Source organism: Neopelma chrysocephalum, unplaced genomic scaffold, assembly GCF_003984885.1.
Source record: "Neopelma chrysocephalum unplaced genomic scaffold, ASM398488v2 Primary Assembly neopelma1_143, whole genome shotgun sequence".
Lineage (NCBI taxonomy): Eukaryota > Metazoa > Chordata > Aves > Passeriformes > Pipridae > Neopelma > Neopelma chrysocephalum.
The window spans coordinates 83,513-106,049 of record NW_020897805.1 but is presented as its reverse complement, the minus strand read 5'-3'; the positions used below and the strand labels follow the sequence as shown (position 1 = coordinate 106,049).

At 48.6% G+C, this 22,537-nt stretch overlaps 1 protein-coding gene across 1 annotated transcript; it reads right to left on the bottom strand.

Moving 5' to 3' along the window:
• Positions 1 to 4: 4 nt before the first annotated feature.
• SCD (stearoyl-CoA desaturase) lies at positions 5 to 21,722 on the bottom strand. Its single transcript, XM_027700068.1, has 6 exons — positions 21,355 to 21,722; positions 17,321 to 17,606; positions 9,991 to 10,121; positions 6,395 to 6,600; positions 4,975 to 5,207; positions 5 to 3,752 (listed from the first exon to the last, which is right to left on the bottom strand). Exons 1-6 carry the CDS (start codon positions 21,379 to 21,381, stop codon positions 3,553 to 3,555), a joined length of 1,083 nt encoding a protein of 360 aa, XP_027555869.1. The 5' UTR covers positions 21,382 to 21,722; the 3' UTR covers positions 5 to 3,552.
• Positions 21,723 to 22,537: the final 815 nt, after the last annotated feature.

The window sequence follows — 22,537 nt, the reverse complement described above, 5'->3', positions numbered from 1 at the left end:
CAAGTTTTAAAGTAACATTTATCGTTTTTATTATGAACAAATAAAATTTCAGATCAGCACAACCAGATGTCTGTTTCCATATTAGTAGAAATTATTTCAAAAATTTTTTTTTCTTTTCCAGTACACAAAACAGAGATACTACTATGCAGAAATCCCTAAGCTGTGAAAAATCATATCCTACTCACATTTCAACAGTGACAGAGCTTAGACAATGTGCAGATTCAACTTTCCAATCCTTCCCTGATCATCCAACACTTGGACATCTGCTCTTCACAATACCAGCGGGGCTGGGAATGGTTTTGGAAAACAAACCAGTCCATGCTTCTGCCAGCAGTGGTGTGTGTGGTACTTCCTCTGCTTGGCTGATCAGCAGCGAGCCTTACCACACCTCTGGGAGGCAGGGCATAACTCCCTGTTACAGATAGGGAAACTGAGGCACAGAGAGTTTTTAAGTGACTTTGTCCCAAATCACGCAGTGAACAAGTTGCTAAACTGGAAACAGGTCCCAGATGCTTTAGCTGTGAGGTCCCACTGCTGCATTCTCTGCTTCCACCTTTCACAGACTCATTTAAGCTGAACATACAGACGATGCGTCCAGGATACAAACATGCCACCAAAAATATATATATATATTTATAGATGTGTATATATATATATATCAAACAAAATTCTAATTGAAGTGTTGTATCTGTTTCTTAATCTAACAAAAATTCTAACTCAAATACATTCAAAATCACCTGCACCCACAGTTCAATGTAGGCAATTAAATAATTAAGAAACCCCTCAAATGTTCATAATTCAGGAAAAAAAAATACGGCAAATAGCTGTCAATACTTCTATGTATATTAAAGAAAGATTTAAGGCACCCAGAGATATTTGCCAATCTACCTTTAAAGTGACTGGACAAACACCAGGACTGTTTGGTTACTGCTCCTCAACTTCCACTCTAATTCCAGAATCTGGACCCAAATCAGCACTTGAAATTTGAAAGGAACCCTTGATGTCAAGCCCTGCTCCTCTGCTGAGAGGATGTGAAATATTGCAGTATTTCACAGCATGCATCTCTACTGTAGGGTATATCACTCTACACCTTAAGGGCACCAGGAGCAAGGAAGCAATTCTCCCCCTCTCCCCTCCCCACACCCCTTTCAAATTACTGACTGTAGCAAATTCATCCTCTCTAGGGACTTCCACAAGTTCAGAGGGGTTTACACTAGAGTGAAGTTAGCCCACAATTACAGAGCTAACAGTGTTTCTCTCTTTTTGGAAGGCTTTTTCTTTTTTTTTTCTTTTAATGGTAGGATACAGCTCTAACCACAACCTCCTTTGCCCCAGCCAGCACCCAGGCAGTCAAGAGCCTCAGAGCAGTAAGGACACTGTTTCCTGAAACCAGGAACTGAAGGACTCTCTGCTCCATTTCTCCTTGTTCCTCTTGGCTAAAGTCCACATCACTCCAGATGGCTCAAAACCTTGAAGGGTCCCATTGCTGAGCAATAACAAGGTCATGGTGGTGGCAGGGAGGGGAAGGTGAGGAGAAGGACTTATTTTTTGAGTAACAAGTGTGTTCTTGTTAAGGAGAACATCACAGAGCTGTCCTGGCTCCTGGTGAGTTTTACAGCAGCAGAAGGAAGCAAAGCTGCAGAGATTCGCTCCCATGAAGCTTTCCTGGCTGCTACATGGCAGAGCTGAGGCGAGGAAGTTGGCATCCACTCTATCTCTGCCCTCCCTGGCCTGCCTGAATAAGGGAGATGCTGCAAACCCCACTCCAATACCACTTCATTCTGGCTACCTCTTGTGCTTTCCTCCAGCTCTGATTGATGCATTTAAGCAACAAAAACAATACTATTGCTACAACTACTACTACTACTAAAAATTAATAATAACCGGGAGAGTTAAGGGGGGAAAAAAGCACATTCAGCCCAGTGAGGGGCTTGAGGCCATGACATCCAGAACCTAACTGACCGCCTGAACTCAAGCTGGTCTCTGAAACTTGCAGGAAACAACGCCTGCATGGACTTTTTTCCCCAGCACACGCTGCAGCTGCGTGCCCACATCGGCTCAGTGATGTAACTGACCTTTCTACAGGCTCAGCCGCCCTCACTGCCTGTCTTGCTGGCGAGAGAGCGAGGTGCCAAGGTGGCTCGCCAAGGGGACTGGGAAGCAAGATAAGGAATTTACAAGGAACTGTTTTTGCCTCTCCTTCCCACTCCCTCTGAGCAGCAGGGAATGGCAAACCAACACAGTGGACCCTGGGCTGGAAAGGCTGGAGGTAGCTCACACTGGCAACTTCCTTGAGCCTCCTGTGCCACCTGGCCCCACATTGGTGTTTCTCAGGCACTTGTTGAGTGGAGCCCCCGAGGATGAAAACACCTGCTCCTGTGGACACCGTCACTCCTCCCTACATCTGCAGGTGCTCCCTTGTCCTGTCCCTGTGCCCAGCACAGGATGTGGATATGCAGGGCAGGCATGCACATCTGCCTGCCACCCAGCAGGGACCCTGTTCCTCCAACACACAAAGCAGCTTAACTCAGAGGTGGAGCTTTGGTTTACATCCTTCTCCCCCTCTCCATTTTGGCAAAGTCCTATTTGCCAGCAAAAAATCTCAGCGGTAGAGGTGAACAAACCACTCCAGGCTGCTGCCACCCCTTGGCAGCCAGTGGCACACCCCTTCATCTGCCCTCCTCCTCACTGTGGCTCTCCAAAAAGGCCATGGAGCCCAGAGCCATGCTCTACCTTCAGTCCCTCGTGGCACAGGGCACAGTGGGTAGTGCAGGGAGGGAGGCTGTGACACCAGAGGGAGTAGGAATTAAGGCCACCAGTGCTCTCTCTCCAGTGCCCACTGCTGCTACCACATCCCCCACCGCTAGTGAATCTGGCTGGAGCTCTGAAAGAATTTGGGCACTGTTCTCTCCCCATCCAAAGGGGCTATGTGGTGGGGAGCAGGAGAGAACACTTCCAAAGAGACATATTGGTAAGAGACAACTCTCTTTCTGATGGAAAGAGAAGGGGATGGGGCTGCTTTTCCCAGGGAGAGCAGTTTAGCCATGTCACGTGAGTCAGCAGCCCTTGAGAAAGGAGGAGGGACAGAGGCAGGAATTTTGGGGGGAAGGTGGTGGGGAGAGGGTCACTGACTTTGGCTCAACTCTTCATCTGGCTGGTACAGGCTTCCCTTAAATAAATGGCACATAGCCAGCTGCAGTGGGCCTCCCCAGGCCACTTCCTACCAGCTTCTCTGCCAGGGAGAGACTGGGACAATGTAAAGCAGGTTAGAGGGGCTGGAGAGAAAAAACAGAAAGGAAAAGGAGGGAAGGGAAGGGGTGGCCTTGCGTTATAAAGGCAGAGTCCTAGGTCTTAAATACATCACGTAAAATACAGCGTGGGAGGGGGGCGTTAAAACTCAGTATCTTAAGCAAACTGGTAGCATTATTCAGTAGTTAGTAAACAGAACATTAAACCTTTGTCCAGCGTGTTTGGAGGGGTCAGAAAGGGAGAAAGGGAGAAAAAAGGAGGAAGGAGAGATGTGGATGTGTGTGTGTGAAAGGGAGCAGGAACTCAGCCACTCTTGTGACTCCCATCTCCAGTCCGCATTTTCCGAGCCAGAATGACCTCCTTGGAGACCTTCTTGCGATCGCTGGCCAGCCCCAGGAGGCACATGAGGTCGATGAAGGCTGTGGTTAAGTTGAACCGCCAGCCAAACTCACTGGTGGAGTAGTCGTAGGGGAAGGTGTGGTGGTAGTTGTGGAAGCCTTCTCCTGAAAAACACGACCAGGGAGAGGATGTTGCAAAGCTCTATGTGATGAACCCTTTATCTTGGCCCAAAGCATTACATTCCTGTAACAGGCTGTGGATTGAGTCCAGGCTCCTCTCTCCTCTCGGCCCAATTTTACCTTTCTACAATCTACCCCATCTCATCTGGGTGTGATCCAGCCTGCCAGGTCTGTCCCAAATGAGGCAACGACAGTCATAGAGGATTTTTGGTACTTTTAGAAAAACAAGTCTGTGGCTTTCTCTGGAACTGAGAAAGGCCTGGCTCCCCGACTGCACCAAAACACCAGGAGAATCCTAGTGGCTTTTCCCCTGCCACCATGAGAAATCTTCTAGAATTGGTTTAGAATCTACCAGCTAGACCAGCAGCAAGTCCCCAACAAAACAGGCCAATCAATACTCCTGCGACACTGGCAGTCCTAATGCCAAATCCAAAGGGCATTTCCAGATGGGAAAAATGCAGACCTGCTTCTACTAAGCAAATCTACCCCAGTCAGCCACCACCTGCTCCGGACACTGTCAACACTGGCTTCAGCACTCACCCTGTCAAAGATATTGTCTCAACTCCTGCTCCTACCCCCTGACTCTCTGCAGTTCAAATCCCTCCCTACTAAAGTCCATGAGCAGATCCTTCAGTGGTGGAAATCAGTGAAGCCCCAGTGACATACAGTGATGCAAACCAGCTGAGGATTTGGGCTTGTGAGAAGAGATAAGGGCAAATGCTGATCCTGGGATGTACTTTCTTAGGTCTTCAAAACTTCAGGAACACATGAGAGCATCTAGCTTGTCTCATCCTCCAGTAGTCCTGAAATCACCAGGTACCCTGAGAACATGTCAAAATGTGCATCTGCTGGTTTTCAAGTTGACAAATCTCAGATAGATGTGCAGTGACTGCAGTACACATTTTTCAGTCTGGTGAATGTGGCAGAAAGACCTTGGAGCAGGCTAAATAAAATATTGGCATTCAGATAAGAAGGTGCTAAGTGTAGCAGAGTCCTTTCCTGCCTGGAGAGAGTCTGGTGGGAGCTGATAACCCCACTGCCCTTATGTACTCACTGGCCAGCTTGGGAAACACATCCAAATGCAGAGGCTGGAAGGGGAAATGGAGACACCTGGATTCACAGAAATTCCTAGAAGCAGTTGCAGCCCCAAGGGGCAGTCCCTGCTCTACAGTCCACCCACAGCAAAAGACAGAGATGCTGAACGTACCTAGGGCCCCCAAGCTGACCAGGGGATTCTCCCGTGGGTTGATGTTCTGATCATACGGCCGGTTGCCGAACATGTGAGCAGCACTGTTCACTAGCCAAGTGGCATTGAGCCCTATGGTGTAGCGCAGGATGGCTGGAATGAAGAAGCTGATGACGATGGATTCATCCCAGAAGTACCAGGGCACTACAGTTGGCAGCGTGAAACACAGCAACACCACTGAGGGCTTGTAGTATCTGGAAAGGAAGGGACCAGGAGGAAGGTGTTCAGTGGCAGAGACAGGACAGGAAGGGCTGATTCAGTCCTCCATTTGGAGGATTCATGTTCAGCTATATAGGGAAAATCAAATGCAGAAATGCCTCACTCCTGAGCCTTGTATCTTTTGCCCTGGATGCGGAGAAGCCATGCCTGGAGACTCCCAGGTCCTAACATCAGGGAAGAAACTCAAATCCTGCTCTCCTCACACATGAACAAAACAATGTCCCCATCACCATAACTCTGGACACCAGCTGCTGCTTTTGGTCTCATCTTTCATTTGCTTCTCAGCTAAATTGTCCCCATAAAGGCAACCCCAGAATCCCTGACCTTCCACAGTTCCACAGAGGGTCCATTCTCCGGTTCTGGCCCAGTACTGAAACTCCTCTTGCAGACTTGGCTCTGCCTATCAATACACCCCACCAACAAGTACAAACAAAGGACACTTGCACCATCAAACAGATGAGGATGTAGGCTCTCTCATACTAGAAGGACAAGAGTAGAGGAAGCTGAACCACTCTGATGACTCACAAGAAAAATCAATCTGGAACTGAACTAGGAACCTCCTGAGTTACGTTGCTTACTATATGGGTTCAGTCTTCCATCCCTGCAGCCCTGGTGACAGGCTTGTCTCCTAGACAGCTGAGAGACACCCCATCCAAGAGGCAGCAGTGAATCAATACTGTCCTCCCTGGTTACTGCCCCTCTCACATCTTCATTTTCAACCCTTCTTTCACCATACTGTTTCCAGAAGACTGACGGAAGAGGGGCACAGACGTGGCCTGGAAGGTGTACAACATCATCGCTAAGGATGGCTTTAGAGGCTCTGGGCCAGCCAAAGCAGCAGCTGGCCTGTGGGGCAAGCAAGAGTGGATGTGCTTCGCAGTGGGAAGCTCAGCCCACTGCTGGCAAGATGCTACAGGGTAGGCACAGAGAGGGGTGTGGGAGGGCTAGTGGTAGCACTGGCTTCTAAATACTTCCTATAGGACAGGCACAGCTCATTTCTCACAGTTCATCCCACAGCAAAGCCTTGGGCATCCTGGAGAGTCACATTTCTCACATGATGCCTTCAATCCCCTCATGATCCATCAAAGGCGTTTGGGGTCGCCAGCCAATTTGCAGGGTCCATCCCACATGGCTCCGCACTCGGGCTGACCCCACTGCTCACCTGCGCTGGAACATCACCACTTTGTCAGCCTTTATGTCACTCAGGTCCAGCTTCTGGCCCTTCTCGATGACGTCCGGGTGCTTGCGCACCAGCAGCCACCCAATGTGGGAGAAGAAGAACCCCCGCATGGCATTGTGTGGGTCTGCATCTGTCTCGGAGAACTTGTGATGGACACGGTGGTCTCGGACCCACTCATAGATGTCATTCTGCAAGGCAACAGGAGTGAAAACTTAGGGCCAGGGTTGGAGATGTTCCCTTCAACTTACAAAAAGGCCTAAAACATTTAGATGCCTAAAGCCTATTGACCTTAACTCAGTCATGTGGAGTTCAGTTCATCATAACCAAACTCAGTCAAGACCATAACATCAGTCATATTGTCTTTCCTTAGAGTTTGGGGTTTCTAGCCTTTAAAACAAAGGTTGGGTCTTCTTTGTTCCACCACAACTTTCTCTGAAGCCCTGGTGCTTTGATGGGCTGTCTTGTCTCTGCTTTTTAATTGGCTACTTCAGACTTTGGTTTGCACATCACCCACAGCATCACCAGGTCTGATTGATTCCCCACCCCTGCAGCAGCCAGCCCTCATTGGATGGTCAGTGTTCCTCCCTCACATGCTCAGCTCCTGTTGTCTCTTGTCCTTATCCCTACACAGTGCCAGCTGGAACTGATTGACCTGCCCCTTCCCTTCACCTGACATTTTCCATAGGTCATCCTGCCTTGCTTTTCCTGGAATTGCCAAATCAGATGTTTAACTTGGGGATTCTGCCTCTAGTTGGGTTTTCTACCTGCAAGACCTGGCAGCTGCAGCACAGCAAAAGGGGGGCGAGGGTTTTTTTAACATTTTTTTTTTACATTGGAAATCAAACAGTCTTAACATTAAGGCCCCTCTTTAGAAAGAGAACAAACACACCATTTCAATGGCATTTCTCAAAAATACCTCTCTTCAGCCCCATAACTGTTCCATTTAAGCAGCAAAATCAATACAGTTTGGAAAACATCTACGCTGTTATCATTTGTATTAAGAAATGATTGTTTTGGCCAGTTTTAAGAATAGATTTTAGTAAGCCTGCGATCATTCCTTTGTATCAAGATTTAGAGGAGCTTAAAGCCATGCGTTACACCATCCTAGAAAACATGAAACAGACATACAAGCATGCCTCTATTACCTGTATTACACAAGAGACTCCTTAATCTCCTGAGTACATAGGACTTTTCCTGAAAACACTTTGAAGGTAAGGAAATGGCATAACCATCCCTGTTTCTTGCTTCGAAAGACTAAGGGACTTGTCCACACAGGGAGCCAGTAGCAGAAACACAACTCCTCAAATCCCTCTCAAATGTTGTAACCACTCCTCCTTCAACTGAGATAAAATGATTTACCTGCAGGCCATGCAAGAAACCAGTGATAGACATGGGCCAGGATTAAACTCTCACTTGTTTCCAAATACTGGGAACTACTGTCTTCCTTCCAGCCAAATCCACCTCCAAGTATCACCAGCCCTCACTGGTGTTAGCCAGAGCTTGGTCATTCAGTGTTCCCCCAGAAGAGGGTGGCCCAGCTGCCCTCCCTATCCAATAAGCAGACAAACTCAACCGATTCCTATGCTGGAAGTGTTTCACCTGTGACCGAAAAGTCTCTTTCACATTCCAGACCCTACACAGCATCACATAACATGAGAAAGCCCAGCCTGAAAGTTGACAGACAACTTGGGTTTGCACATACGGGAAGGTTTTCCCCATCTTGCTGGAGGCAGGAGGCACAAATTTGGAAAGAGATCATGTACCACAGCTGGAGCACAGTTTCACCTCATCCACCACAAATCAGGAGTCTCAAAGCTGAAAAATCAGTATCTTGACCCAAACTCTGGCACATTAACTTTTCTACAGATCTTATTTTGGGATCACCTCTAACTGCAACCTGACCGAAAATTATGACTTTCTGAGAACAGCAAGCAAAGCCAAGGAGAATGCCTTCTTCCTTGGGAGTTTCCAGCTACAGGCTATAACCAGGAGAACTTTTGCTGTGCTGCAGCTGCCAGGTCTTGTGGGTAGAAAACCCAGCTAGAGGCAGAATCCCCAAATTCTCTGAAATTACAAGGCACAGGTCTCTGAGCAGCCAACAGGTCTGGACGACCTAAGATAAGACAGTCTATAGACTTCCCTGACCTTAAAAGTTACTGATCTTCTCTTCTGCCACTAATAGGAGTGAGATAAATTCAACATAAACCTTCTCTTGATCTCATTGAAAGTAACTATTTAAAAAAAATCCATGGGGAATGGTACTGAATTTTCAATATAACTTTGGATTAGGTCCTATTGAAGCTGAAATATCTGTCTGTCTCTCATCTTTGTCTATTCCTATCCCCTACAGCAATAGCTCAGCAAATTCTTTCCCCCTCTGCCCTATAACCCTGTGAAAGATGGTCTTTGTACAGGACTAGCCAATACGCAGCAACCCATCCCATTGCCCTGCTGAGTGCTGGACCACTAGCTGGAATGAGCAGCTTGGTCCTTCCTCTTCCGCATGAAAGACTCCGGTTTGGTACTAACAGAGAAGAAGAAACTCAATGGTGTTTTAGAAAGTTTTTCAAGGTAAAAAAACCCCATCCCCACCCTGTTCTGATTACATGTAATCAAGTTATATCCTCTGGAGAATTACTTAAGGGCACAGCATTGATACTTCTCTGTTCGCTGCCTTCTAGCAGAAAGTGCTGCACTCTGCCACCCTCCCAAGTACTTCCCACAGACAATCAAGCCTGTATGACGTCCTTTCAGTACAGTTGAAGGATGGAGTGTTGTTAGGGCTGCCTCACAGCTGCAAACCTGAGAGACCACCAGGATTTTCTCTGCCATGCCAATCTGGGTTTTCACTCTGACGTCTACGGATTTCCAGTTTTGTTTGCTTTGTGGACTGTGAAGTGCTCTCACAGTGGTTAAGCAATATCCTCAGGTTAGTGCTCTCTGATAGGCAAGGCAATATCTCAAGGTGCTTAACAGCTGCCTGCAGTCACTTGTGCCACTCTGAATGGGCCCAACCCTTCTCTCCTTAAAATATCACTGACCTGGAACGACTCTCTGGAAGTCAGTGGTGTGACTTATAACATGATTATTCCTAAATATCACTCTTCTGAATCAGAAAAACATCCCCCTAAACTGCATAATCTCAACAAGTTCTTGGTCTTCATGTAGCAGCAAATTTTACAGCCTGGCTCCCTGGGCTTTGCAGATGTTTTCCCCCTTTTCAGCCACACATCAAGAGGAGAGTGAGGCAACACCAGGAGAACACTTGGTGCAAGCACAGGGAGACCACACCTTGAGGGAAAGGTACATTCCTGCTTTGGAGAGCTTTCCTACCCCTAGTCTTGGCCAATAGTCCTCTCCCCACTGGGTTCATCTCAGAGTCAACCTCTGACAGGACAAGGTAAAGACAAGGAGACAGACTCTAGCACTGCAGCATTAGATGGAAAGGGCAGGCTTTTTCCTAACAAGAGGTAGTAGGAGAGAGGAATCTCTTAATCAGATTGTGTCCCATATCTGAGACAGGAATTCATGGGAGCACTTCCTTCTGAGGACCAGTGGCACACTGAGGAAGTTCTTACCTGGAAGGCCATGGAGTTTGCAATAGTCAGGAAGATCCGCAGGGGCAGCGTGGCTTTGTAGGACCGATGACTCCAGAGGCGGTGAGATCCAGCTGTGATTCCCAGAGCACTCAGCAGGAAACACAGAACAGCTAGAGAGGAAAAGAAAGTATCGGAGCAGTTAGAGCAAATCACCCTTCAGCAAAGTTTCAGGCAGAGCAACACAAAGGCAGGCCATCCCTCAAAGCTGTATAAACAAGAGAGGAATTCATGGAAAGCACAGATTGGGGCTATAAAACTCAGTGTGAGAATGCCCAAGCTAACACAGTTATCCTAAACAGTGGGGGGCAAATCACTTCACCTCTTCATCTCTGACATGTAAGGAGGCTCCCCCTTAGAAGACTTGCCACAAGGGTTGGTTCTTCAGCAGAGTGCCATCTGCCAGGGTGCAGGATAGTCAAAATTGTATAAAGTAGCTGCTTCCATAAAGCCCTATGGTAAAAACACTGCAGTCTATGAGTGAATAACTTCCCCTTTCCTCTCACCCTAATCCAGGCTCTTGTTTTCCTATCTCACCACTTCTCAGTAAATCTCTTTTGCATTACTTTCACCTAGAAATGGTAGATGATCTTACCATTCTTCAGGGGGACAGCTCAAGCCCAGGTTTAGGCTTCTCTTCTACTCCCTTTCTGAGCAAAAGCTGGCTAGGAAAAGATCTAACCTAGCATCCCACTAAAGCCTGGGCTTCACCTTCAGCTCCACCACTGACTTAAAATCTGCCCAGAGGCTCCCGTTCCCAGGGTCTTTTTAATTCCCGCCCCCCCCTCAAGTCCTGTACCTTTTACAGAAGGAAACTCCAAGGCCAACAACTCATTGCAAATCGTGCCTGTGGCAGAGGCAGACATTGCTGGGCTCAGCTGAGCTTTGAGACCGTTTCATGTGTTCCCTCTCCACACAGAGCAGAAGGAATTCCTTGCCTCTCTGGCAGCTAGTAAAAAACCACAGCCCTCTCCCAATATGTCGTGTGTTCATATCTGCCCTGATCTGTGTGTTCCTGCTTGTCCTCCTGGAACCTCCAACATCTGATCCTAGAACTAAAATGGAGAAAAGGCCCCAATAGGTTCACAGCAGTATTCCACTAGGAAGCTAGGGTAAGAAGAAAATTGGTTCTGAAAATTAACTCTTCCTCTAGGAAGGAAGGGTCAGGAAGTCTGGCAGAAAGACAGAGAGCAATCAACAGTTGGTTTGCCCTGCAGGCTCAGACAAAAAGAAGGAAGGGTGAGCATCTGTGAATAGGTTAATTGATGCACCTTCAGTCCCCTGTGGGAAGAGATGCCTTCTTACCAGTTCCCCAGGGGAAACTCTTTCCTTGGTATAAACCTGCAGATTTCAGCCAATTGCATCAATCATGAAAAGAGTTCCTTATTCTTATAGGAAAGCACATGGATAGGAATTCCTGGTATGTTTGACAATACCATTCAGTCCTACCAAATGGCTCTAATCAAGCTTATCTTGAACCAGAAAACTAGATACTCTGCCAGAAACTTGTCTGGAATCAGAGATCTGAGTCATGTGCAAGGCTCTGCCCTGTTCTTTCATTCAAAGTAATCCAGGCTATTTCCTATCATCTCCTGTTCCCTCTTCCTTCTGTCACCTCCTTTTTGTTTTTCTACATTCCCAGCCTAATCTCTTATCCACTAAAAGCCTGCCTCAGCTGATTTAACTTCCTCTTCTGGCCCCTTAAACTTGCCCAAACCCTTCTCACTCCCATCCCGCTGCACCACCTTCCCCTGCACCACCTTCCCAGTCTGCTAATCCGACCGTGACTCCCCATCTTCATCTTCTCCCGTGGTTTCCCTGCCTGCAGTGCAAGCCTTGAACCAGCATCCCTCTGCCTCATGTCTCCCAGCACCTCTGGTGGTCTCTCAGAAAAGCCAAGCAGTCATTGGTCATAGATGATTTATAGGGCATGAAGGAAAATGCATGCAAATGTAGCAGGATCCAGCCTATGCAAGACACAACAGAGCTGAGCAAAGCTCACAAAGTTGTCCAAAGCTGGAAGGGGAAAAGGAAAGGATGCTGAAACAGGGCATCTGGTTCAGGTCTCCCTTTGGCCTTGCTCATAAGACCTTGAAGGTCTTACCCAGTTCCAGGATGCTGACTTGAAAGTTATGAACCAAATCATGGCTGGTTACCTGTTAATTTTAGATTTTAAGACTCATTTTAAATTAGTCCCTATCACCACAGATAGCACCAGACAGAGAGTCCATGATAAACAACATCACTTTGCAGTGGATGTGTGGGGGCAGCTTGCTAGGGAAAGAGCCCATCTGTCCAGGCAAGCAAGCCCCATGGATTAATGGTGCACTGGGGACAGAAATGCGATCTGTCATGATCTTCAATAGCACAAGAAAGTAAATGCCAGGTTTGGTGAGTAGAGGCCCTATTGATAACCCTGACTTTTCAGTTTTCCCTGCCTAGCTAACCCTCACATGCTTACTGGGAATTTTTTTGGTAAAAGAGGCCTCTGGAAAGATGACTCTGGCTGAGGACTGTTGTATTTAAGCTTTGCAGGAAGGAAGCTCATTTGTATCTCTTTTATATAGGCAGTTCTCAGAATTTGCCTGTGGATATCCCTGCTGGGACAAGATGAGACCAGCAACAAAGATGTTATCAGCAAGCACAAGGAATGACCAAAGAGATGTGGGGACACCAGCAGACCCAAAACCCAGACAACCCAGTACTTGCTTTTGGATAGCCTTGCCTGGAAGCTTCTGTCAAAAATTTGAAAGAGTACCCACTGCTTTCAGGTGCTCTGGTATAGGACAGTCCCAGCCTTCATCCAAAGCCCATGTACCTCAGCAGCTCATGTTGACTTGGAGCTACGTCCCAGGTTGCTACAAAGGTCACAACTCTCTAATTATAATCCTCTGATGTCTGGCCTCTTGCCCATATACAGAAGCTGTAGTTTATCTAAGGGGCAGACACTTTCTCTGGGAAAGGAGTTGATTCTCAGTCTATGCATACATGGCACCAGCTTCACAGAGACCCAAACCCTACTTAGAGACAATTAGCTCCATCAGCCATCCCTAGGAGTTGTTGTGACAATGACAGGATATAGACAGTAAGATTGAAAAGCCTTGTGGAATACAGAAGAATCCAGCACCCTAATGATTCAGAGGGTTCATCCCTGCAAACAGGTACAGTGATGACCATTGCATAGTCAGGGAATCAACATCTCTCAGGGAAGAAGAAAAACTCCTCCAAGATCATCCACTAGGAATTCAATTGGAAAGATAGTAGAGAAGGTGAAATAAAGTAGCACAGATTTTCAGCACAGCTGCCCTGTGATGCTGCCCCAGACTGAAGGACTTAGGGAGTCCTTCAGCTGAGGATTCAAAGTCATCTTCCACACTGTGCTTTGAACTATACCAGATCCAAAAGATTGTCAACTCACAGGTGATATTCCCAGTGACCCATTCAATTGGAATACAAAGAATTATGACCACTGGCAGTAATAAGCACTCGGTGCTACAAAAACTAAACACAAAACATTCCAGATTCAGTCATGTCTATGACTCACTAGCCTTTACCTCTTTAAGGCCCAGATTCAGACCCCAAGTTATGATGGGAAGCCAGGAATGTGCTAAAAGCATTGTTACCTGCAGTCAACACCAAGGATATTTACATGAAGAGGTGTTCCTGCTCAAGCAGGTGTCCTTGGGCTCCTTGCTGTTCAGTCCCTGCTAGCCAGGTGAGTCCTGCTATCCTCAGGAGGAAGATGCCAGGAGCAATGAAACGTGCAGGCTGTGTGAGGGGAACAGTGTTTAGGAGGAGCAATAGGAGCTACTGTCACTGAAACCTAACTTCCCTGCCACACCTGGAAGAGAAGCACGCCACCTGCTAGTTAAGCCTTGGAGAGAACACTAAGTGGAAAGGTGTTGCCAGCAGTAGTCTTGATGGGAAAGTATCAAAAAAACTTTCCTGGACACATTCCTGGGGGTAGTACTGGCTGAGATTTTCAGGGTGTCAGAATTGCCTAAATTATCCAGCAAGATTCACCTTGGTCCAAAGATGATACAGCAGCAACAAAAAATGGTATCAACCCATGTTTCTAGCACTGCTGGCACTTCAGGGAACTGAGGGGTTGGCAGAGCACCATGTTGAGAGGAACAATCACTGTTTTACAGGCACTGTTTGCCAGGCCAACAGGGGTTAAAACAAATGTTGTCAGTCTGCTGCACCCAAGGGCTAAGAAGACTACCCACAAATCACCTTTCCAAGGGAGGATCTGAGCAATTAAAGAAGAAACTGTCAATCACCTTTGCATCCTGCCCTTTCAGACTCAGTCTCTTTGCCATTTGGTAAATGATGTAAAATCTGCCCATGATCCTTGAAAAGATTGCACAAGACTTTGACAAGTGCAGTGGAGAAGGCAATATATAAAAGGGAACCTAGCTAGAAAGCCAGTGCTGGAAAGGCTCGGAGAGCTCTTGATATGGTGAGCTCTCACCTGATCAACAACCCGAGCTCGTTCTGGGAAGCTCTGTACCAGAAAGAGATCAGAGGATACAATGCACACAGCAACGCAGAACAGCAAACAATGATGAAGGCAGGGCTGGAGAGCTTGAGAGACAAAGAGGAATTAGCACATAGGGAAATGAAAACAAAAGAGAACAGTCACCAATATAACTGGTTTCAGAGGGACAGGAACATCAAGGAGATGGTGGCCTGGATGAAGTGGGTATAAGCAGGGGATTTCTCCTTAGAATATAGAAGGTAGATGAGCTACCAGGCACCACAGCTGCCTGTTGCATCACAACAGAGAACATCTGGGGCCATGTTAATTTTGTATTATATGTACACAGCCTAAGGAAGGAGTGATCTGAAAAACAAACAAAGAAACAAGCAAAAGACCCCAGCAGCTCCAGAACTACCACTGGTAGAGCTGCTCTGCCATGAGACCATGGTGTACTGCCAGGAGCAATGTAAGTCTCTGCTGTGCTATCCTTGTGTGCAAAATGGGAACTATAGTCCCCTCCTTGCTACCAGAAGGTGCTGGGAAAATAACAGCAAGTCACTGACATGACAGCCACAGATGCCTTGTATGTGCTAAAGAACGATATAAGCTGAGAAAAGGGCAATGCAAGGAGCAAGGAGCCTTGTGGAGAAGGTAAACCTGTGGAGGATCCCAGTTCCAGACAGCACTGGAGGAGAATGGACTACAGGGGAATCTTGACTCAGCTGCAAGGTGCCATGAATGGTGGTCCTTTCCCAGAACAGTGGTGCAGGACAGGAAGCTTTGTGCAGCTACTCCAGCTTTGGTAAGGCAGGATGCACCTTATGCCAGTCCAGAACAGTGCAGTTCCTTCAAGCCCACTGTCCTTCTCCCATTCCCACAGCATGTCACTCCAGAAGCCACCAAGGAATCTCACAGTGCCTCACAGTGGCAGGAGATTAACTGACACTTAACATCAGAGTTGACTGAGCAAGGAGAGCAGGAAGGACTGACATCAGATAAAAAATTAGGAATATTCACATGAAATGCTATGGGATGCCACACAGACATCCCAAAGAGGCATGTGGTTGCAAAGACACTGCCTCAGAGACCATTTTGGGGTAGGGTGGGACTTAGCAGAATGCAAAACAGCATTAACCTTCTGGATGAAGATGCTCAAGCCCACCTAAGTGACCCAGGGACAAGAGTTGGATGGATTCGAAAATCATAGTGCCTCTCAGCAGCTTGAAATGAAACCAGTAAACGCACTTTTTACTTCCTCCTTGCTCCAATGCTCCAATGTCCTGAGTATATTTGACTGGGGTTGGAAGACCAAGGCTGACAGCTCAATGAGTGAGAGAAGCCAGCAGTTCTTGCCTAGTCTGTGGCTGAGAGTACAGGGATGGGACACAGAACAGGACCAAGAGCCCTGAAATGCTCCTCCAAGGTTGTTCTGAGGCTGCATGTTCTGCCCAACCCTGCCAGTCCAGGTACAAATGCAGCCTGTCAGGTTTTCACAAGGGAAAGGCCCAGCATTTTCACAATGCCCCCCTGAAAGGCCATGCTGGCTGCACAGGGAACACATCAGTGCCTCTGCTTTTGCAAATGCTGTAGCCAAACTCTGATTGTGGCCTCCAGTGATGTTCATCCCCCCCAGGCCTCTGCCTGTGAGAGGCTGATAAGGTCCAGGAGGAAGAGTCAGGAAGACATCCAGGAAGCCATCTCCTTCCCTGTTCAGTTGTAATGCTCGTTGCACACAACCACAGGAGGACCCTCTTTGAGAGCATGGCAGACCAGGTGGATCACCCCAGGTCCCATCCACAGCCAGGCTGATCAGGAAGCTACTCCCAGCTGAGCACTTTGCAGGAGTACCACTGAAAACAAAAGCCACATCAGCAGGTCTCAAATTAGACTGTTGCTTTTCGTTTCAGGATGCTGTATTTCACAGGGAGGCAAGGGGCTGGATGCAATCTCTCAACCTCCCCACTGGGAGCTGTTTGGCTTCTGGACTCCTCCAGGGGTCCACACAAAGGCTCGTGGAAAGCGAGGCTCCCCTGCAGTGTGGGCCCCAAGCCCAGATGTCTTTCAAGCAGTCAGTGGAGAAGTTTGGTTCCTTCCCAGGGCAAGGTCTCTGAGAAAGTGGAGCTTTGCCTAGCTACCTTCTGCTGGGTTGTGCTTTCCACTGGAATTTGCTGCCTGGAGAGATGCTTATTTATTTTTTGAAAGTTGTCAAGCTTAGTTCCGGGATTATGGCGGCTAATCTGTGCTTTTTTAAGAATGATAAAAGATCTGAGCTTCAGACTTAATTCTTGACTTTTATCTTTGGCACAATTGTATTTTTTCTCTTTTCCCTCACACACATATGACAGCTCTGCAGGATTTACCCTCCCCTGGTAAGGACAGGAATGGTTGTCATTTCTGGACAGCAGTCTCATGGCTAATGGTGCCCCATACCTTGACTCCCCAGCCACCCCTTAAAGTGCTCTCGCTAGAATCTTTCTTCCTAACTTTCTGGGATTGTTACAGTATTGCATCAAACATTTTCTGTGTTTCACCCCAGAAGTGGCTGCACATTCAGGTGTGGGCTACTTCCAAGCCTAATGTCTGTGGATCAGGTTTGTTCTTTGAGCAGCCAAGACAAATCCCTGCTAGATCCTTCCCTCTCATGTACGACCTTACGAGAGAGACTAGCAAGCCCTTCCACATCTTGCTACGAAGCTGGCTGAATAGCTTCTTCTAACAGAAGACCTCTGCTTCCTTCTTTCTCATCCCCAAGTCTGAGGAAAAAAACAATGCCACCCAATGGATTTGGGGTTTGTGGATGCCAAGAAACAGATAGAGGAATGTGCTTACCCCATGCCAATGTCTGGATCTTTGCAGATGGTATCAGCGTCAACGCGAATATGGCCCCCAGGTGCAGCAGGCTCATGAGGATGATATTCCTCCAGACGTATCGCAGGGGGGGCTTGGGGCCCTCTTTCTCCCGGTAGGTCTCATCAAAGAGGTCATCTATCATGCCCCGATCTCCTGCCAAGTCCTCATGGTTGAGTAAGTTCTTCTCCACAACGGCATTCCCATTCCTGGTCACCCGGGAGGTGACGGTGCCAACAGCAGTGGTGCTGGAAGTGGAGGAGAACTCCTTGGAGAGGTGACAGTACATATTTTCAAGAAAGGAAAAAGAGGAAACGAAACAAGAAGTTAGTGGCTACCAATGCAAGAAAGAGAGATACAAGCATCTAGGCTGGCAGTGTGAAGACATAGCTGGTAGTTTCCCTGGAAAGCTCCATTCTTCCAGCTGAGCCCTTGGCACCAAGAAGGCCCTGCTCTGGCCACATGGAGTCATGGCCTGAGAGGGCGGGGGTTTGGTCTTTCTGGGGAGAGGAGGTGAATGGCAAATAGGGTGCAGAAAGTAAAGAAAAGCACTTGAAAGCCAGTCTTTTTACCACCAGTGGCTTTGGTGAGATCATTTGCAGACTGCAAGGATTTTTACTTTCTTTCAGTTTGATTAGTGGGTGTTTTGAGGTGGGTTTGTGGTCTGGGCCTGTGCATAAGCAGACAACAATAAAGGAAATCTTGTAAATGAACAAAAAGATGGGAGAGAAATATGGTCAGAAACAGTTTTATAATAAATCATTTGGCTGCTCAATATCCTGCCTCTTTGGGTCATCCCGCTAGGGATCATGAGGGGAACATCAGGAAGACCCACAGGAGGATTCCTCTGGGGTGCCTCCTTATCTTCCCTGCCTCACCTTCCAGGCTGGAATGTGGCAAGGCCAACATGCTTGGAGATCAGTGGATGGAAGCAGTCAGGTGAGGTGCTTCCAGTTAGACCTATAACTCCTTATCCCATGCCTGCTGCTAAGCCTCTTATCCTCTCCCGCTTCCCACCCACAGGCAAACTGAGGCACAGGAAGACAATCCTCTGAGCCATGGCCATCAGCATGCAGAGAGGAAGTTTTAAGCAGCAAGTTGGCTCAGCTCAGCTCCCGGCTTCCTTCTGTAACTGTGACACAACATTCCCTCTGCACACGCTTGTTTGCCCTGGCTGAGTGACAGCCTGCCGGATCAGGCATGCATGACGAAAGGAGCAGGCAGGACTGACCCTAATGAGACAGGTCACTGAACCCTGAATCACCAATTCCCATCTCCATCATGACAGCTGCGTGCTTGCTGGTACTTGCAGCCCTTTGTCAGGCCTGAGCCCAAGTGCCCAACAGGGCTCAACTCTGGGGGTGCCAAGCACATGGGATGCAAGTGGTGTGTCCCCCACACATCGCCCCCATCCCCTTGCCTCCCAGGAACCTGCCTGAAAGACACATCCCTCTGCTGCCTGTACTGCTGCCTCCAAGTGTGAAAGGGCACTAAAGGTCAGCCAGCAGGAATAGGAAAGCTGAGACTGCAGGAGGGAGCATGGTCAAGCTGGGAAAGCTGGGAAATCTATCCTGAATTAACAGCAGATTCTCACCCAGGTACCCCGGATTCCTAGAAGACCACCGTTCTGCCATAGCCTAGTTTCCTGAGGGAGGCATTAAAATCAGGCCAGGCAGCTTACGTGGCCACCCCAACTCCTCCCTTTCCCAAGGGTAAAAACTAGAGGGTTACAGACATACCTTCCGATGGGGAGGAGCTGGCAAAGCTGACAGATTCCCCACATTTGGGAAGTAAAATGATCTCTATAGAGGGAGCACTTTAAGTTTTTCCTTCTGGAATCAAAGGTTAGAAAGGAAAAAACCTGGACGCAAAGTATCCTGCTGCTTTCACTGAACCCAGGCAAGCTGCTGAACTTGGGACCTGCTCCTCTGCATCCTGTCTACAGGCTGTCTCTGCCTGCTTTCCTAATTAATATTTTGAGGTATGATACTCTCAGATACTGGAGAATTTAGAGAGCCAAAAAAGGGCCATGAGAAATGGCTTCTAACCCACAGATTAGGAAGGAAAAGTCCTGCCCATTCCTAAGCGTTAAGATATTCTCATCTGGCATTTTGGCAGAAAGGTACAATTTTCTTTCTTGGCTGCAAGATAATATACCAAAAAGACCTAAGACTTGTCTATGCAAGAAAAATTCCCAACAGAGATTTAGTGGTATAATTAGACGGGTAACACTCCCCATATGGACATGCTGCTTCCAGAGTAAGAATGTGGGGTTGGAGCTGCATTTTTCTCATCCATGATAGCTCATGTCACTGTCAAAGTTACACAGGGGCAGAGTAGGAGGAGGGAGAGTGCAAAGAAAACAGCAGAGAGGAAAAAAAAATCTCTTCTACCAGAGTTGTAGTAGCCACATGAGGAATTTTACCAGCATACCTATGCTGCTGGAATTACACTGGTATAATGAAACTGGTGATTTCTCACATGTAAACTAACCTTGAAACAGAAGGGCTATAAAGTAGCTGTGAAACAGCTCCACACAGACTTGGTGGGAGGAGCATGGGGGGACAAGGGAGGGTGAGAGGGCAGCTATTTAGGTAGAAACGGGGGAAATGAGGAGGAAAGAAAGAAAATTTTTATCCCCTTATGGCCATAGTGGCTCCTGTGGCTCCTGCCGAGGCAAATGGAATGGAGATTGATCTGGGCTCTAGGGCTGAGAGAGGGAGGCCAGCTAAATCATTTTCATGAGCTCTCCCTCATTTCTGAGTGACTTTGCAGCTCTCATCTGCAGAACAGATGTGTTTCCCCATCTACACCCCCACACCCCCAGCACTGAACATGCCATAGGTAATCCTGGCACCAAGCCAGCTTATACAACCAACTGCAGTTCAAAGGCTCCACACTGGGTACAGCATAGGGGCCCCAGGGCGTTGAATCTTAGGTCCAGTATATTTGAATATTCCCAACATGACCCAAGGACAGGATTCTTTCCAGCCTCCAGGATATGACCCAAAATACATGCCAAAGCCATGAAATATGGTCTGACCACACTGCCCTTGACATCCACTTTGGGAGTGGAGAGGAGTAAAGTTCTTTACATCACAGCATCCCTGGAAGGTCATGGCACCTGCACAAAAGGACCAGTGGAGACCTTGCGTGCTGGCAACAGGGAAAGAGCTGGGCTGTGATTTACCTCCACTTCTCAGCATTGGCAGAAGGGGGAAAGATGAAAAGGTGAGCACAGAAACAGCAGAATCAAGTCCTTGCTTCCCCATGGGCAAAGGGTGACTGCCGGAGGGGGCAAAAATAAAAATTAAATTCTTTAAAGATCCAACAGCTCTATGCATCATCCTGGTGTCAGGCAGTTATTCAGACCTTCTTCTGCCAAAAATGGGCAGTCTCCCCATTGTATGCTTGCTTAGCTCAGGCAATGCAGACACAGTCATTCATTTCATCTGGGCAGCCAGCTGCTTTCACCTTGCGTCTGTCCTAGAGACGCTCCCTGCTGCAATATTGGGCTTAAAAATGCTGTGAGTGAAAACCCTTTCTTAATAAAAAGAAAATTAATTAAGAAAACAAAAAAAAATTACAGTCCTATCATCACCAAAACCCCCACGACCTCTCGGCACAAAAGACTCTCTTGAGCAGCCCTTACAATCCTGCTTCGATTAGTGTTTTCAAGATAAACCTGTATTTTATGCTCAATCTACCGGAGGGCACAGGATCCAGGGAGATAATCTCAGAGGCGGATGTCTCTGCTTCATCCGTGGGCTCCCCGTGAGGCTTGGGTGATGCCTTAAGTTAGCCCTGAATACCTTCCCCTCGCGCCTGAGGAGCGATGCAGAGGGGACACACGCGCACACGTGTGCAGACGTGTGTGTGTGCACGCACAGACACGCGTGGGTGCCCTGGCCGTTTTTCCCAAGACGGCAGCAGCGCAGCGCTGCCGGAGCCGCGGAGACGAAGGAGGAAGGGGCGAAGGGAAGACAAAGCACCCGCACCCACGGTGCCCCGCTTACCTCCTCCTGCAGCAAGTGCGCAGGCATGGGGCGGCCCTGTCTCTGCTCCTCGGCAGCGGTTCGCGAGCGCAGCTCCCCGGCGGTGGCGGCGGCGGGAGGCTGCCTCTTGTCGGCTCCTCGCCCGGCGAGCTGTGCGGCTCGGAGAGGCGGGTGCGGAGGTATTTAAGCGGGGCTGCTGGCTCGGCGGCTGGCGGGGCTGGGCTCTGCGCGCCCCGGCCTCTCGGTGACCCCCTGCCCGGGATGGGATGCGCGGGGTCAGCGCGGAGGGCGGCGAGTCGCGGCGGGGACCCGGCTCTCGGCGTTCCCGGGGGGAGAGGCGGGGCGGAGCGGGCCCGGGGGCGGGAGGGAGGAAGGATGCTGAGGAAGAGGAGGATGACGAGGGCCAGGCTCTCTCATGATGCCTGGCTGCTTTTTTCTTTTTTTTTCTTTCCTTTTTTTTTTCCCCTTCCTCCCCCTCGCGAGCTGATTGGCTGCGGGAAATTTGGTGCCACCTCGGCTTGTCCTCGCCATTGGCTGCCCGCAATCTGCTGTTCGCTCCCCGCGGCGCGCACTCTGCGCGCTCCGCTCCGCGCACGGCCCCGTGCCCCGCTCCGCGCCCGCCGCGGGGAGCGCCGGGGGTGCTGCGGCCCCCGAGCCCCCCTCCGCCGTCCCAGGGGCTGCCTCTAATGGAATAACAGGCGCCCGAGGGCTGAGGGATGTCAGGGAGCGGCGGAGTAGCCCCGCGCCCCTTCACCAGCTGGCCGCGACTGGGGAAGAAGGGGCTTCAGTATGAAACATCTGCTGTGTATTGGGGGTCTGTCTGGGACCATTCTGCACGTATATGTGTGTATATAAATCATACGTTTCTGCAAAGAAAAGCACCCCACAACTTATATCCGAATAATCATGTATATCTGTGTAGGTGTTTATCCCGATATGCAAAAACAGTCTGGGAAAAGATGGTTGTAACGTTTTAAAAAGAATCCTGGCCGTTGTCCCCCAGAAAACAGTACCTTCAGCAGAGGATGGAAGGAAAAAGGAGCAGCTCAGTTTGCCATCAGCTATTTTCCATAAAAACCTCCTCACTAGCCAGTAATGCTAGCAATATCCAAACCCTATCCAAAATCCAAGCCCTATTCAAAATTCAAGCTCTATCCCATGGAGACCTTCACTGCTAAAAGCGAAAAAGAGGGCCCTTACAAAT